The sequence below is a fragment of the Equus quagga genome, unplaced genomic scaffold, assembly GCF_021613505.1.
Source record: "Equus quagga isolate Etosha38 unplaced genomic scaffold, UCLA_HA_Equagga_1.0 207782_RagTag, whole genome shotgun sequence".
In the NCBI taxonomy this organism is placed as follows: Eukaryota; Metazoa; Chordata; class Mammalia; order Perissodactyla; family Equidae; genus Equus; species Equus quagga.
In genome coordinates, this window is record NW_025798980.1 from 1 (window position 1) to 13,389 (window position 13,389).

Consider the following 13,389-nt stretch of genomic DNA (forward strand, 5'->3'; position numbering starts at 1 on the left):
TGACTGTAGTTGCACTAGTTGGTTATTCCTGGAGGAAAGAGAATCTGGACTAGAACTCAACAGAGCCAGGTATTTTCCTCACTCTTCAAATTATTTCAAAGAGGTGAAGGATATGTGCATAAAGAAATGCCAGTTTGGGGGTCAGCCCAGTGGTGTAGTAATTTAGTTCATGTGCTTTGCTTCAGCGGCCTGGGATTCTCAGGTTCAGATCCTGGACAGGGGCCTAGGCACTGCTTATCAAGCCATGCTGTGGTTATGTCCCACATACAAAATAGAGGAATATTGACACAGATGTTAGCTCAAGGACAATCTTCCTCAAGCAAAAAGAGGAAGATTGGTAAAAGATGTTAGCTCAGGGCTAATCATCCTCACCAAAAGAAAAGAAATTAAGAAATCTCAGTTTGAAAACAAATAATTATTCTGATGATATGGTTTCTCTCTTCAACAGCCAGTAAAACTGAGTTGCCTTACTCTGAATTCAAACCTTTTCCTGTTTTCAAGTCTAAGGATGAAAAATCAGGCTGTTGATTACTTATAGAGCAGTGGTTCTTAACCAGGAGTTGTTTTGATGCTCATGAGACATTTGGCAATGCCTGGAGTCATTTTTCATTGTCACAATACGGAGGAGTGCTACTGACATCTAGTGGGTAGAGACTAGGGATGCTGCTCAACACTATGATGCACATGACAGTCCACCCCCGCCCCCCTATCACCACTGTGAAATATATAAATAGGTCTTATAAACTTTGCCTGTCTTATACTCAAAAGCTCCTTCCTGGAGGGCATAAGGTCTGAAGCCACACCAGAGTTCTACCAAATATCTGAAAGAGGTGGGGATAATGAACTTTGTAACTGAAAATAATAATAATTCCTCACATTTATTGGCCACTTCTGATATGCTAGCTACTGTTATGAATACAACTATTAAACACATTTCATCTTTATAAAAATATGTGAGATTGATACAATTATATAACATTATGAATGAGGTGACTGAAGCACAGTCAGGTCCAACTTCCTAAAAGTCACACACAGAATCACTGACAGAATCAGACTACATGCTGCTTCTTGGGTTGTGACACACATATGACCCTGTGAAGAAGAGCAGAGCTACTGAATGATGCTGGGATGGCATAGTCCTTACTCAATGCCAGAGACTATTAAAAGGGATTGCCTCAGGGATCTCTCCCAGGTCTGCCCCTTTTCTGACCATGTATTGTCTCCCTAAACCAACAGCGTTCAAATCACTGTCTGTGATTTGTGCTCTTTGATATACCAAACATTTCAAGAATTCCATGGATGTATTTAGTTACAGGTAATCAGTTTCCAAATTCTCAGCAACCTATATATGTTTTCCTAAAATTGATCCATCTGTTAATTTTCTGAATTTGAAGAATGTTTCTGGGTCTTCTTTCCACCTAGCACTCTCATGTTTCTATTTCTCTCATTTTTCAAAAGTGATGATTCCTCTTATTCGTTCTCGTTTACTATGTGAATTACCCCAATGAGGAAAACAAAAGCAAACTTCTGAAACCTAAGAACAATTTGAAATACTGTTTTTCATGAATCTTGAAGTTTTCTTTAATCAAGACACTTCAATCCCATGGTATGACTTCTTGTCATAATTCTGGCATATAGTACATATTTCTTTCCACAGAAAATGATGGCATTAGGCATGTGTTTTAGCCAACACAGTGATGTTTTGAAATCAGATATTTAGTAGATTGATGACAATATTTTTTAACATCTCTTCTTTTTGTTCTTAGTGCATCCTGAAACTACTGTCACAAAACCTATCTTCCTGAAGGAGAGAGTCTCATGACAGAAAAACTAAAAAACTATCTATAAAGAGTACCATTGGCAGTGAAGTTTCATATCATCTGGGCCACCCACTCACAGGAGAGCTGCTTTGCTTACCTATTTGTCTTAGATTTAAAAACATGGCAGGTTTTTTAAAAAACTAATTTAAAAATAAATATTTTATTGAATATGATTTCATGGTCATTATCCCTAAATTGAATAACATCAATATGAAGCTCTGAGTTTTGATGAAATGTATTCAAAACACATACGATAGTGCTGTTTTAGTAAAATATTGTATTGGCAAGGTTCAATGCAATCAGCAGTATGTTAAATTTTCTAAACTTTTTAATTCCATCTTTTTTTTGGAAGATTAATCCTGAGCTAACTGCTGCCAATCCTCCTTTATTTGCTGAGGAAGACCGGCCCTGAACCAACATCCGCGCCCATCTTCCTTTACTTTATATGTGGGACGCCTACCACAGCGTGGCTTGCCAAGTGGTGCCATGTCCACACCCGGGATCCGAACTGTTGAACCCATGGCTGGCAAAGCAGAACGTGGGAACTTAACTGCTGCACCACTGGGCTTGCCCCTAATTCCATTGTTTTAATCATGGTGCCTCCAAGTGGAATAACAGATATACTTAATTGTTATATGATAAGATGTGGAAGGTCTTTTGGTGACCTTTTCAGAAATTAAGAAAGTGAGTGTTTCTAATGATTGCAGAACAAACCACTCCAAAACATATTAATTAAAATAAACAACTAAAGATTATTGTGAGAAATTGGCACGTAACTTGGATGGAGTTGAAAGAGTTGAGTGATATTCCTATTTTAGCACAATCTGACAGTTTCTAGTCCCATTTCCATTTAATATGACCAAGCAGTCTCCGTATTTTCATCTATTAAAAAGTGGAAATAGAAATGATGCTGAACCCTCTTGCTTTCTAACATTGTGATATTTTTCCAAGGATACATTAATTAATTGAAATAAATAATCCAAACATATATTCATAATATTTCTCACACAAAGAATATTTCCAGGGCTCAGCCCCATGGCTGAGTGGTTAAAGTCCTGCGCACTCCACTTCAGCGACCCAAGTTCACAGCCCAAATCCTGGGCGCAAATGTACTCCAGTCCCCAACCACACCGTGGAGGTAACCCACATACAAAAAAAATAGAGGAAGATTGGCACAGATGTTAGCTCAGGCTTATTCTTCCTCAGCAAAATAAAATATTTCCAAAAATATTTTTTCAATTTTGATTGATTATATTTTATCCAAATTTGCAATGCAATTATATTTTAATTAGTGGTATAATTATTATTGAATCATTACAAGGTTAACTTAATACAGAAAGAAAAACTTTTGATTTTGCCAAAAGCATTATGAAATAAAAAGTATGAATCTGATTAATAACGTTGTAGTGATCAATGGGAGGAGTAGGATTGAATGTAAGTTCAGGAGAAGGAAAGGCACAAACATGACTGTTTTGGATGTCATTTATTTATGTATTCTAAATGGATATGCAATGGAAATTACAGTTTTTGTTATTTAAGTTTATGATGAAATATTGTATATGTAAAATTAAATTCTTCGAATATATACCTTTTCAAAACTAATTGAGAAGCGTATGACCAAAAGATGTGAAGACTACTAATATGAGTCATGTTGTATATAGAAGCAACAGAATCTACTATAAAGAATCTGAACTGTCACAACCTGATAATGGAAAACATATTGTATGCCAGTGTTTAATGGAAAGTGTGCTTCTGATATGTCTGGAGTCTTGAATGATTTCATGAATTCTATCAACAATTGCTTTTACAATGTTGGCGAGGTCACTTAAGCATCATAGGCCTTGGTTTCTTCAAAGTAAAGGCAAACGGTTTGTGGTAATTCTATCAAAAAATGTGCTCATCCTTGGTGCATGCAGGACAGAAGTAAAATAAACTTCTCTAAAAAAAGGCATTAACCATTACGGATTCAGTTTAAGATTAATATAAATAATTTCTTAATTTCAAAGAAAATTAGAAATTGCATAATTGCTAAATGTATAACAAAGATAAATTTGTAAATAGCTAGAGAAACAGAAGTCAATAGAAGAGAAAAGCATTCCCTCATCAGACATCCAATATCTAAAACACTATTTTATTTTTCCATATAGAATGGTTATTTAATTGATTCCTTATTATATAATGTGTATGAATGGAACATTTCAATAATGAACATAAGGTTAAAATAACATGAACATTCCAAATAACTTTATTGAATCCATATAAAATTGTTCCCCACGTTAGATTTTCTTCCTTACTAAAATACCTGGAAATTTATTTCTTCCATTATATTGATGATTAGTTTGGAATTTTATCTAGACATATTGATTAAAGAGAAGGAGAAGGACGTATAATTTATTCAAGCAAAAGTGAGTTATTAATGTTAAAGAAATCTAGAATTTTTAATTTACCAGATCAAATAGGTCTTAATAGTAATGAATGCCTGCTTTTCATTTTATTTTGAATAAAGTTATATAGGTGATTTGTTTCCAACACTTGAGGTGACTCCAGACACTTTTTTTTTTTTTAAGATGGGAGTTCAATTGAGAAGGATTCAGAAATTACCCTCATGTTCAGGAAAAAGAATCAAGGAATTGATCATGGTTTTGATGTGTTTATAGGCAGAATGAAAGTATGAAGTACAGATTGGGTTGATACCCTGCTTACTTTTTGCCTATGAGATTTCTTGAGAGCCAATCTACTATTTCTATGCCTCTGGTGGAGTCTATCACAGCTTATCATCCTGCCATACCTGAGCTCCTTTGAAACACATTCAGAATAAAGGCCATGTCTTATTAACTTTCCATTCATGCCAAGTAACCTGTATACACAATAATATATACACACACGTGCACGTCATAAAGTATTCACTCAATAAAAAATTTGGTTCATCATTGACTCAGTATTGCATTTTGACTTTGCCATGCTTCCATCTTCCAAAGAAAACTCCTTGTTGAAATGTGTCTCCTAAAATTCTGACCATTCTGTTATTCAAGGAAAAATTCAAACAATACCTGTTTTATGAAGACATCTCTCTAATGTCCCTAAATGGATTTGAACTTTCCTTTCTCTCAAATTCTCCATGATAACTTATTATTTTCTACCTTATACAATGACTACTTTTTTCACTGCCCTACTGTCAACACTAGATTTTACATTCCTTGAAGGATGAAGACTAGTCTTACTTTAACTGCTATTTGTACTTTTACAAGAGAAATTCACATGTTTATTGAGAGCCTACTGTACTTCAGGTATGTTATAAGAAAGGGGATAAAACTGCTTATTGAGATTACACAAGGTTTTACATATGATATTTATACAGTCTTTTTTTAATATAGTCTTTTTATTCTTCACAATCAGATTAAGAGCTAGTTTACATTATCTCAATTTTATAGATTAAAAATTAAAGATGAGAGAGATGGCTATTTTATTTTCCAGTAAGAGATAGAGCCAAGTTTAGTCTCTTTGAACTAAAATCCATGACTTTTCTATTGTACAACATTAACTCTTCATAATTTTAAATTAATTAATTTAAAATCAACATTTATGGACACACTTTATTTACATATCAGGGACAAACTCTGTTAAAATAATATGCTTAATAAGAATATGCTTAATAATAATAATATGGTTAATAAGAATGCTTAAGAAGAATTATTTTGCTGACAATATCCTTGACATCCTTATTTCTCAAACTGTAGATCAGAGGATTCAACATGGGGATCACCACTGTGTAAAACACAGAGGCCACTTTGACTGTGTGCCTGGAGTTTTTGGAGTTGGGCACACAGTAGAGGAAGAGGATGGTGCCATAGAAGATAGTAATGGTGGTCAGGTGTGAGGCACAGGTGGAGAAGGCTTTGCAGCGCCCACTGGCTGAATGCATCTTGAGGATAGCGACAATGATAAATCCATAAGACATGAGAATGATGAGTAGTGTGCTAACCGCATTAAAGGTGGCAAAAATGAAAAGCAGCAACTGGTTGACATAAGTATCAGAGCAAGAGAGGGACAGCAACGAGGAGAATTCACAGAAGAAATGATTAATTGTGTTGAAACCTCGAAATGATAATTTGATAACAGAACATGTGAATATCAAGGAACAAGCTACTCCCCATGCATATGATCCAACCACTAGCACAGCACAGAGTTTCTGGGACATGGCAAATGTGTAGAGCAGAGGGTTACAAATGGTCACAAAGCGGTCATAGGCCATCACAGCTAATAAAAAGAATTCAGTTACCACAAAGGTACAAGAGAAAAAGAATTGTACTACACATCCTATAAATGAAATGGTTCTGTCTTCCACAACTAGGTTCACCAGGGTCTTGGGAGTAATGACGGAGGAATAGCAGAAATCCACAAATGAGAGGTGGCTGAGGAAAAAGTACATAGGGGTGTGTAGCTTGGGGTTAATTTTGATTATTACAATCATCCCAATATTCCCTACAACAGTGACAGTGTAGATAGCCAGAAAAATCAAGAAGAGAGGGATTTGCAGTTCTGGGAAATCTGAGAAGCCCAAGAGAGTGAACGTGGCCCCAGTTTTATTTCTCTCTGATAGTAACATGGTTTCTGTTTGTTAGAATCTGAATCAGTCCTGAAAATAAAAATATTAAGGAGAGTGAGGATATAAGAAGCTTGGTTAACTGCCCTTCCCAAGACTGCAAAATGAAGCAAAATATGCCTTTCAGGATTTCTTTTTGTATTTTCTATGCAAGATACACTAAATGTCTAAAATTGTAAAACATAACGACCATTTAAAATGTTTCCTTATGTAAAAACAATACAGTTATTGCATTATGTTTGTACTCAATTATGATTTTTAATATTTACAAAAAAGTATGAAATCAAGAGATTTATGGTTATTTTAAAGCAAATCCTCCCATAACACTTTCAGCTCTCCTTGAAAATTATAAGTTCATAAAAGATAAGCCTAGCATACTGCAATGACTGATTATGTCAGTACTATAATCAGTAACAAAAATGAGAAATTTCTAAACAAATTAATTTTTGCATCATATAGTCATACTTTGACATTAAGAATGAAAACCTCTAATACTTTACATTTGTGCCTTTATTGTTAATTCCTTATAGCACTGTAATCTTTGCTTTTCACTCTGACTCAGTAAATCTGTTATCAAAGTTAAGCTTAATTGATTTTTCTCAAAGAGTATGCTCCTCAGCTCGGGGAATCCCAAATGTCAATCCTTCCTCATTGCTTGAGGAATAATAGAATTGGAACAGATGATAAAGGTAATCTAGTCTACCTCCTTGTTCTGGAGGTGACATAAGGGAAACTGGAGAATCTTGGCTTTCCCAACGAAATGCAAGTAAGTACCAATCTACATGTCTGTGACCAGATCCTACATCTCCAGACTCCCAGCCCCAGATCCATTTTATTACACCAGACCCTGATCCGTATTCTTGTCTAGCTACTAACATATTTCCTTTATGAATTATCATACCTTTTCTGTGTATGTGAGGAAGATTGGCTCTGGGCTAAGATCTGTTGCCAATCTTCCTCTTTTTGCTTGAGGAAGACTATCACTGAGCTAATGTCTGTGCCGGTCTTCCTCTATTTTTATGTGGGATGTTACCAAAGCATAGCTTGATGAGCTGTGCTGGGTTTTCTCTGGGGATCCGAACCTGTGAACCCCGGGCTGCCGAAGTGGAGTGCATGAACTTAACCACTATGCAACCAGGCTGACCCCTAATCATCATACTTTTAATTGACAAACTAGAGACTCTAAACCTATGAGAAATAGCCCAATGACAGCATACATGCCACAGAGTTATACTAGAAAGGAACATCGAGATGAAATGAGAAGGGGATTTAGGGACATTTTCTCTCCCAGGAATAATTAAGTATAGTAAAGACTCTGACTTAGAAACTTCTCTTTCAAAGGTCTCTCTCTCTCTCTCTTTCTCTCTTTCTACTCTCCCTTCAAGACATATAGTATATTCCTTCTGTCCTATATTACCTGTGAGGGAGAGAGATTCTAAATTGGAGGTAGTACTGCATTATAAAAACTTTTCATGAGAAAATAGTAATACAAAAGAATTATATCTCTGTAAATGGTTGCCAACACTTTGAAGATCTTACCATTCTGGAAAACTCTTTCTCTATCATTTCTGGTAAGATTACCTCTGGTCCCACAACCCAAGAAATGGATTTCAGATGGCTCATCAATAAAAATGTCAGATCATATGCAAAACTGAGACACTCAAGAGCCCTCTGTCCCTATATTCATAAATTTGAGTATTAACGACAACCTCAAAAGATAATCCATCACAAAGTCAGATGTTCTAATTATCAAACTTTTTTCATAATACAATATTTAATTTAGCTAAAGCATTTAAAAATTCATTTTAAACTAATATTATATTTAATATAATGGCTCCTGTGTCCTGAAAACTATATAGGAAATATAACAGCTGAAATCTTCTTCCGTGTAATTCTTTTCCCAATTTTTTTTTTTTTAAGATTTTATTTTTCTCCTTTTTCTCCCCAAAGCCCCCCGGTACATAGTTGGATATTTCGTTGTGGGTCCTTCTAGTTGTGGCATGTGGGACGCTGCCTCAGCGTGGTCTGATGAGCAGTGCCATGTCCGCGCCCAGGATTCAAACCAACAAAACACTGGGCCACCTGCAGCGGAGCGCACGAACTTAACCACTCGGCCACGGGGCCAGCCCCTCTTTTGCCAATTTTTTTGTAACTTTTTGCCCACAAGGGACATGTGTATCCTGCTTTATAATCTTAATTAAAGCTGATCACTTTTAATTGTTTTTCAATAGAGGGTCTATTCAATCTCTGCTTGTTTCAATTTATTTAAATATTTGTCTGTTCTACCTGGATCCCTTTCCAAAAATTTGTAGAATCAAGATAATGCACATTCCCTCAAATTCTCAGAGTTCTTCTCTCCCCACAACTCCTGTACCTCGGCTCCTCCCAGCCCCAGTACCAGTTCTTCATGGGCTGTTAGCGAGGAGTTCAGCCAAGCCAGGCCCTCTGACACAAAGCTCTTGAGAATAAATAAATAAATGTATCCTCTTCTTTGCATGTTCATATGTGTAACTTTTGCAGGGGCTAAATATTTTTCAAGAGCTGTCTAGATCTAAAGGATAAGTTCCCCCATCATGTTGTTTTCTACATACCCTACATTGAAATTAGCATCAATCTGTCTCTAGAATCTTAAAACAAACCTGCTGGAGGCAAAGGGAGGACCTCTGCAGATTGGGAGTGATGCATGTGTTCTTATAGCTACAGTCACTACCTTTGGGACATGAACCCTAGAGACCACCCATTGCCCCATTCTCTTGAGGTCATTAAATAAACAATTAAAATTAATCACCTTTCTCTAACATAATTCTTGTATGCTAGAAAACCTGGAGCAGCATAAGGGGTATTTCACATGAAAATTTATAAGGTCACTTCCCCCAGGCCCCTAATTAGTCCCATACCTCATACAACTACCAAAATTATGTAATTATAAAAGTCCTCATTATCAAGTATTAACTGAGTGACTACTATATGGCAAGCATAACTGTCTGCCTCCATATCATCCACTCTCACCATATTGGAGATCTTCTAGGTCATCTTGATGCCTTCAGAGTTAAAACAGAAATATTTATAAATTTAATATTAAGTTGGGAAAATTATCCAGTCCCTTTTAAATCTTTGTTCTGTTCTATTACCCTTGCCCCAGCTAGTCTGACCTCTTTCCTTCTGTTCCTTGCCTTCTGTTTGTAGCAAATATTGTACATTCCTTACTTATGGTCTTTTCTGCCAGTTTTTTTCCCCCTACCTTGGAGTGCTTTCCCTTAAGTTTTTGTTCAAATGGACCTTTCAGTGGAAACTTCCGTGAACATACTATTATACTGCGGGGGCTACTCCACTATCCAATTTAATATTTAAAGTACTTAACAAGCTTCAAATATATTTTTAATCTTTATTTATTGCAGTTATTATATATTGTTTGTTTCTCCCTGCTAGAATAAAAGTTCCAGAGAAAAAGAAAAGCAGAGAATGTGTTCACTTATATATTCTAAACTCCTACATCAGTTGATTAACATAAAGTAAGTGTACCAAGAATCTTACTGAATAATAAACATGACCTTCCAAGGAACTTGGAATAGAGCCAAACTTTCCAGAACTATGAGGAATTTAAGATCAGACAGGAGATAGTTCACAAAGAACAATAAGGATGTTTTAGAAGTGATTATTGAAACTTGGCGGTCAAAATAAAAATAAGACAAACCAAAACAAGTGTCCACTCTGCTGAATTTTCTATCTCTAGTCAGAAACCAGGGAAATAAGGTTGAGTACATAATGAGGATATGTAATTACTCATTCATTCATTCTTTCAATAAATATTTATTAGAGGGTTACCCTAAGCTAGGTGCTATCTTAGGTATTGGAGAAAAAGAGCAAGAATGTCCATTTTTCAACAAATTTAATTTAATGGGGAATAAAAAATAAATATGCAATGATTTTCCAGTAACTATAAATGCAAAAAAATATATAATTGAAGGTTTCATTTTAAATAGGGAGGTCAGACAAGACTATAGTGAGGTGGTATTTGAGTGTGGACCATTTCCAAGTGAGAAAGCAAATTATGCAAATAACTGAGGGAAGAGCGTTGAATTTGAGACAAAGGGAATAGCAAATACAATTGATTTTCAAATCGACAGTCAGCTTTTTTCATGCATCTCAATAATTCTGCAGTTTGCAGTAGTGTCCTATGTTTTCTAAACCCCTTTTGCAACAAATGTAACTTGGATATTTCAGCATGATATTATTTATGGCAGAAAGAAAAAAGGAAGCTTATCTGGGTATATCAATTGGTGGTCCTTTAAAGCTGTATTTGTGCCACTGTGTTGGTACTTTTTAGAACAACAACAAAATATGAGATGGCACTAGTTGAGTACTTTTGTGGAACGTTTTCTTTAAGAAATTGTCCTTAAATAATTTCAGCTCTGCTGAAATAATCTGGGATGATAAAACCAAAAGAGGTTTATCAATGTAGTTTTAAAACTGTAAGTCTTTTAAAGACATTCAAGGAAATAAAAAGTACTTCCACCAATGTTACAAGCGTCAAAACAATCAACTATAAGAACTACATTGCTACACTGCTTCTCTTTCCTGTCCCAAATGCATTTTTGGCCAAAAGTCCTGTGTGCAGCCTGGAAAGCAAGACTATGTGTAGTGTTCTTTGTCCTGAAAAGTCAAGACATTTTAGGGACAGTGAGTCCCTGACTTCCCATCCACTTGCTAACAGTACTAAGTCATTAACAGGAGTTTATAAAAAATGTAACCATTGATAAAATAAGCATTAGAATAAACATTCATGCCAAAATTGCATCTAAGAAAATAACATATTGTTATATAATTTAATACCAAACTCACTTTAAATTTCCCCAGTTGTCTCAAAGATATATTTGTACAGTTAGTTTGAATCAAGAATCAAACAAATTTGGTTGTTATAACTAAAATTTTTTTATTATGTAACAGTTCCATGTATTCTGTAGCATTATGTTTTGTGTAGTGTGTAACAGCTTTGAGGGTGTGTTCATGTACATGTATGTGCGTTCAGGTAATTTTTTGGAAGAATTGGACCATCTGTATTTTTCTTATTGCTTTATTTGTCATCATTTGACTTGTTCCTGCACCAATTCCTTTAAACTGGTACATCAAGAAGCTTTATTAGTTTAGATTCACTCTTTTAGTTTCCTTTAGGCAAGAATTCTTCATAGGTGGTTGTGACTATTGCCACTTGCATCAAATTGTGACATACGTGTTAACTAGTTGTCCACTTTTAGTGCTGCTAAGTCTGATCTGTGGATTCAGGCAGTGTCAGATTGATTACTTCCTTTAAACATTTCCCACCAACTTTTCACTTAATGACTTTAATAGTCTCCAAGGTACTAGAGTGAAAGGACACTAGATTTAGAGTTAACAGAGTTGAGTTCCTGTCTTAAATTAATCATTTCAGTCAATTCTAGGCTAGTTTCTTGAATCTCTGTGTCATCATCTACACAATAGATGTAACTGTCCTTGCCCAATCTACTTCTCAGCATAAGCTGATTGTTAGAAAGCCCAGGATTGTGGATTCATAGAATTTGCAGAACCCAAGGAATGAAAGTATCAGAAGAGTATCATACCCCCTTTTATCACATAGCGTATCCATCTGTATCTCCCAAAAAATACACAATGCTTCAGTGACATACAACACAAATAACTTCAAGGGAATTCAGTTTACCGATTCAAAATATGGTGACATCAGTCACCAAAAAAACCTCATGCGAATATGTGCTGTAGGTTTTAGAAGACTCTGTTTCCACTGCTTTTAAGATTAAAAACATCTTTTGAGATTGGTTCAGAAAACAGGACTTTTGTGTCAATTAATTTCTGGAAGGCATCCTTCGCAGCTTTGTTCCTCAAGCTATAGATCGGAGCGTTCAACATGAGGTTGACCATTGTGTAAAATACAGAGGCCACTTTGACAATTTGCCAAGAGTTTTTGGAGTTGGGCACAGAGTAGAAGGAAACGATGGTCCCGTGAAAGATGGTGATGGCGATAAGGTAGGAGGCACAGGTGGAGAAGGCTCACAACGCCCGCTAGCAGAACAGATGTTAAGTACAGTCTCAAAAATAAATACGTATCTAGCAAGGATGACGCATCGTATACTCACCTCATTAAAGGTGGCAAAACCAAAGAGCAGTAGGTGGGGAATTTGTATATTGGAGATTGAAACAGCAATGAGAGCAGTATTTTCACAGAAAAAGTGGTTGATTATGTTATGTCCAGAAAAGTTTAACCGAAGAGCATAGCAAAGGAGTACCAAGGGGCCAGCCATACCCCAGAGGTATGACCCAGCCACCAGGAGGGCACAGAGCCTCTGTGACATGGCCACTGTATAAAGCAGAGGATTACAGATGGCCACAAAGTGGTCACAGGCCATCACTGCCAAGATGAATGTTTCCGCCACTGCAGATATACAAGCCAAGAAGAATTGCATGATGCATGCTATGAAAGAAATGGTTCTGTCTTCCACAACCAACTTCTCTAACAGTTTGAGTGTAACTATAATGGAATAACAGAAGTCAACAAAGGACAAGTGGCTGAGAAAAAAATATATGGAGATGTTGAGTTTAGGACTGATCCTGATGATCATGATCATGCTGAGGTTCCCCACCAAAGTGACTGTGTAGGTGGTCAAGAATGCCAGGAACAGGGCACCTGAACGTCTGGATATTCTGAGAAGCCCAAGAGGGTTAACGTGGCTCCAGTACTCTGATTTCCTTCAGCTAACAACATGATTGTTGTTGAAGAATATCTGAAATAATTATACTAAAAATATTAATGATGATAGTAAATTTTTATAACACTTACCATGTGGCAGGCATTGTGCTAAAAGATTCAAATATATTAATTTTGATCTTCAAATACCACTATGAATTGTAAAACAGGTAGCCCCATATTTTACATGAGGAAACTGAGGCATATGTAAGCTAAGGAACTTGTTAGAA

General features: G+C 35.9%; 1 protein-coding gene and 1 pseudogene across 1 annotated transcript; both read right to left on the reverse strand.

Moving 5' to 3' along the window:
• Positions 1–5,487: 5,487 nt before the first annotated feature.
• LOC124233629 (olfactory receptor 5D18-like) lies at positions 5,488–6,426 on the reverse strand. The gene has a single exon (XM_046650769.1). The coding sequence runs from the start codon at positions 6,424–6,426 to the stop codon at positions 5,488–5,490; it is 939 nt and encodes a 312-aa protein (XP_046506725.1).
• A 5,754-nt stretch (positions 6,427–12,180) lies between these two features.
• LOC124233628 (olfactory receptor 5D14-like) lies at positions 12,181–13,177 on the reverse strand (annotated as a pseudogene).
• Positions 13,178–13,389: the final 212 nt, after the last annotated feature.

Coding starts and splice junctions, on each gene's coding strand:
- LOC124233629 (XM_046650769.1), bottom strand. CDS start 6,426: ATGTTACTATCAGAGAGAAATAAAACTGGGGCCACGTTCACTCTCTTG.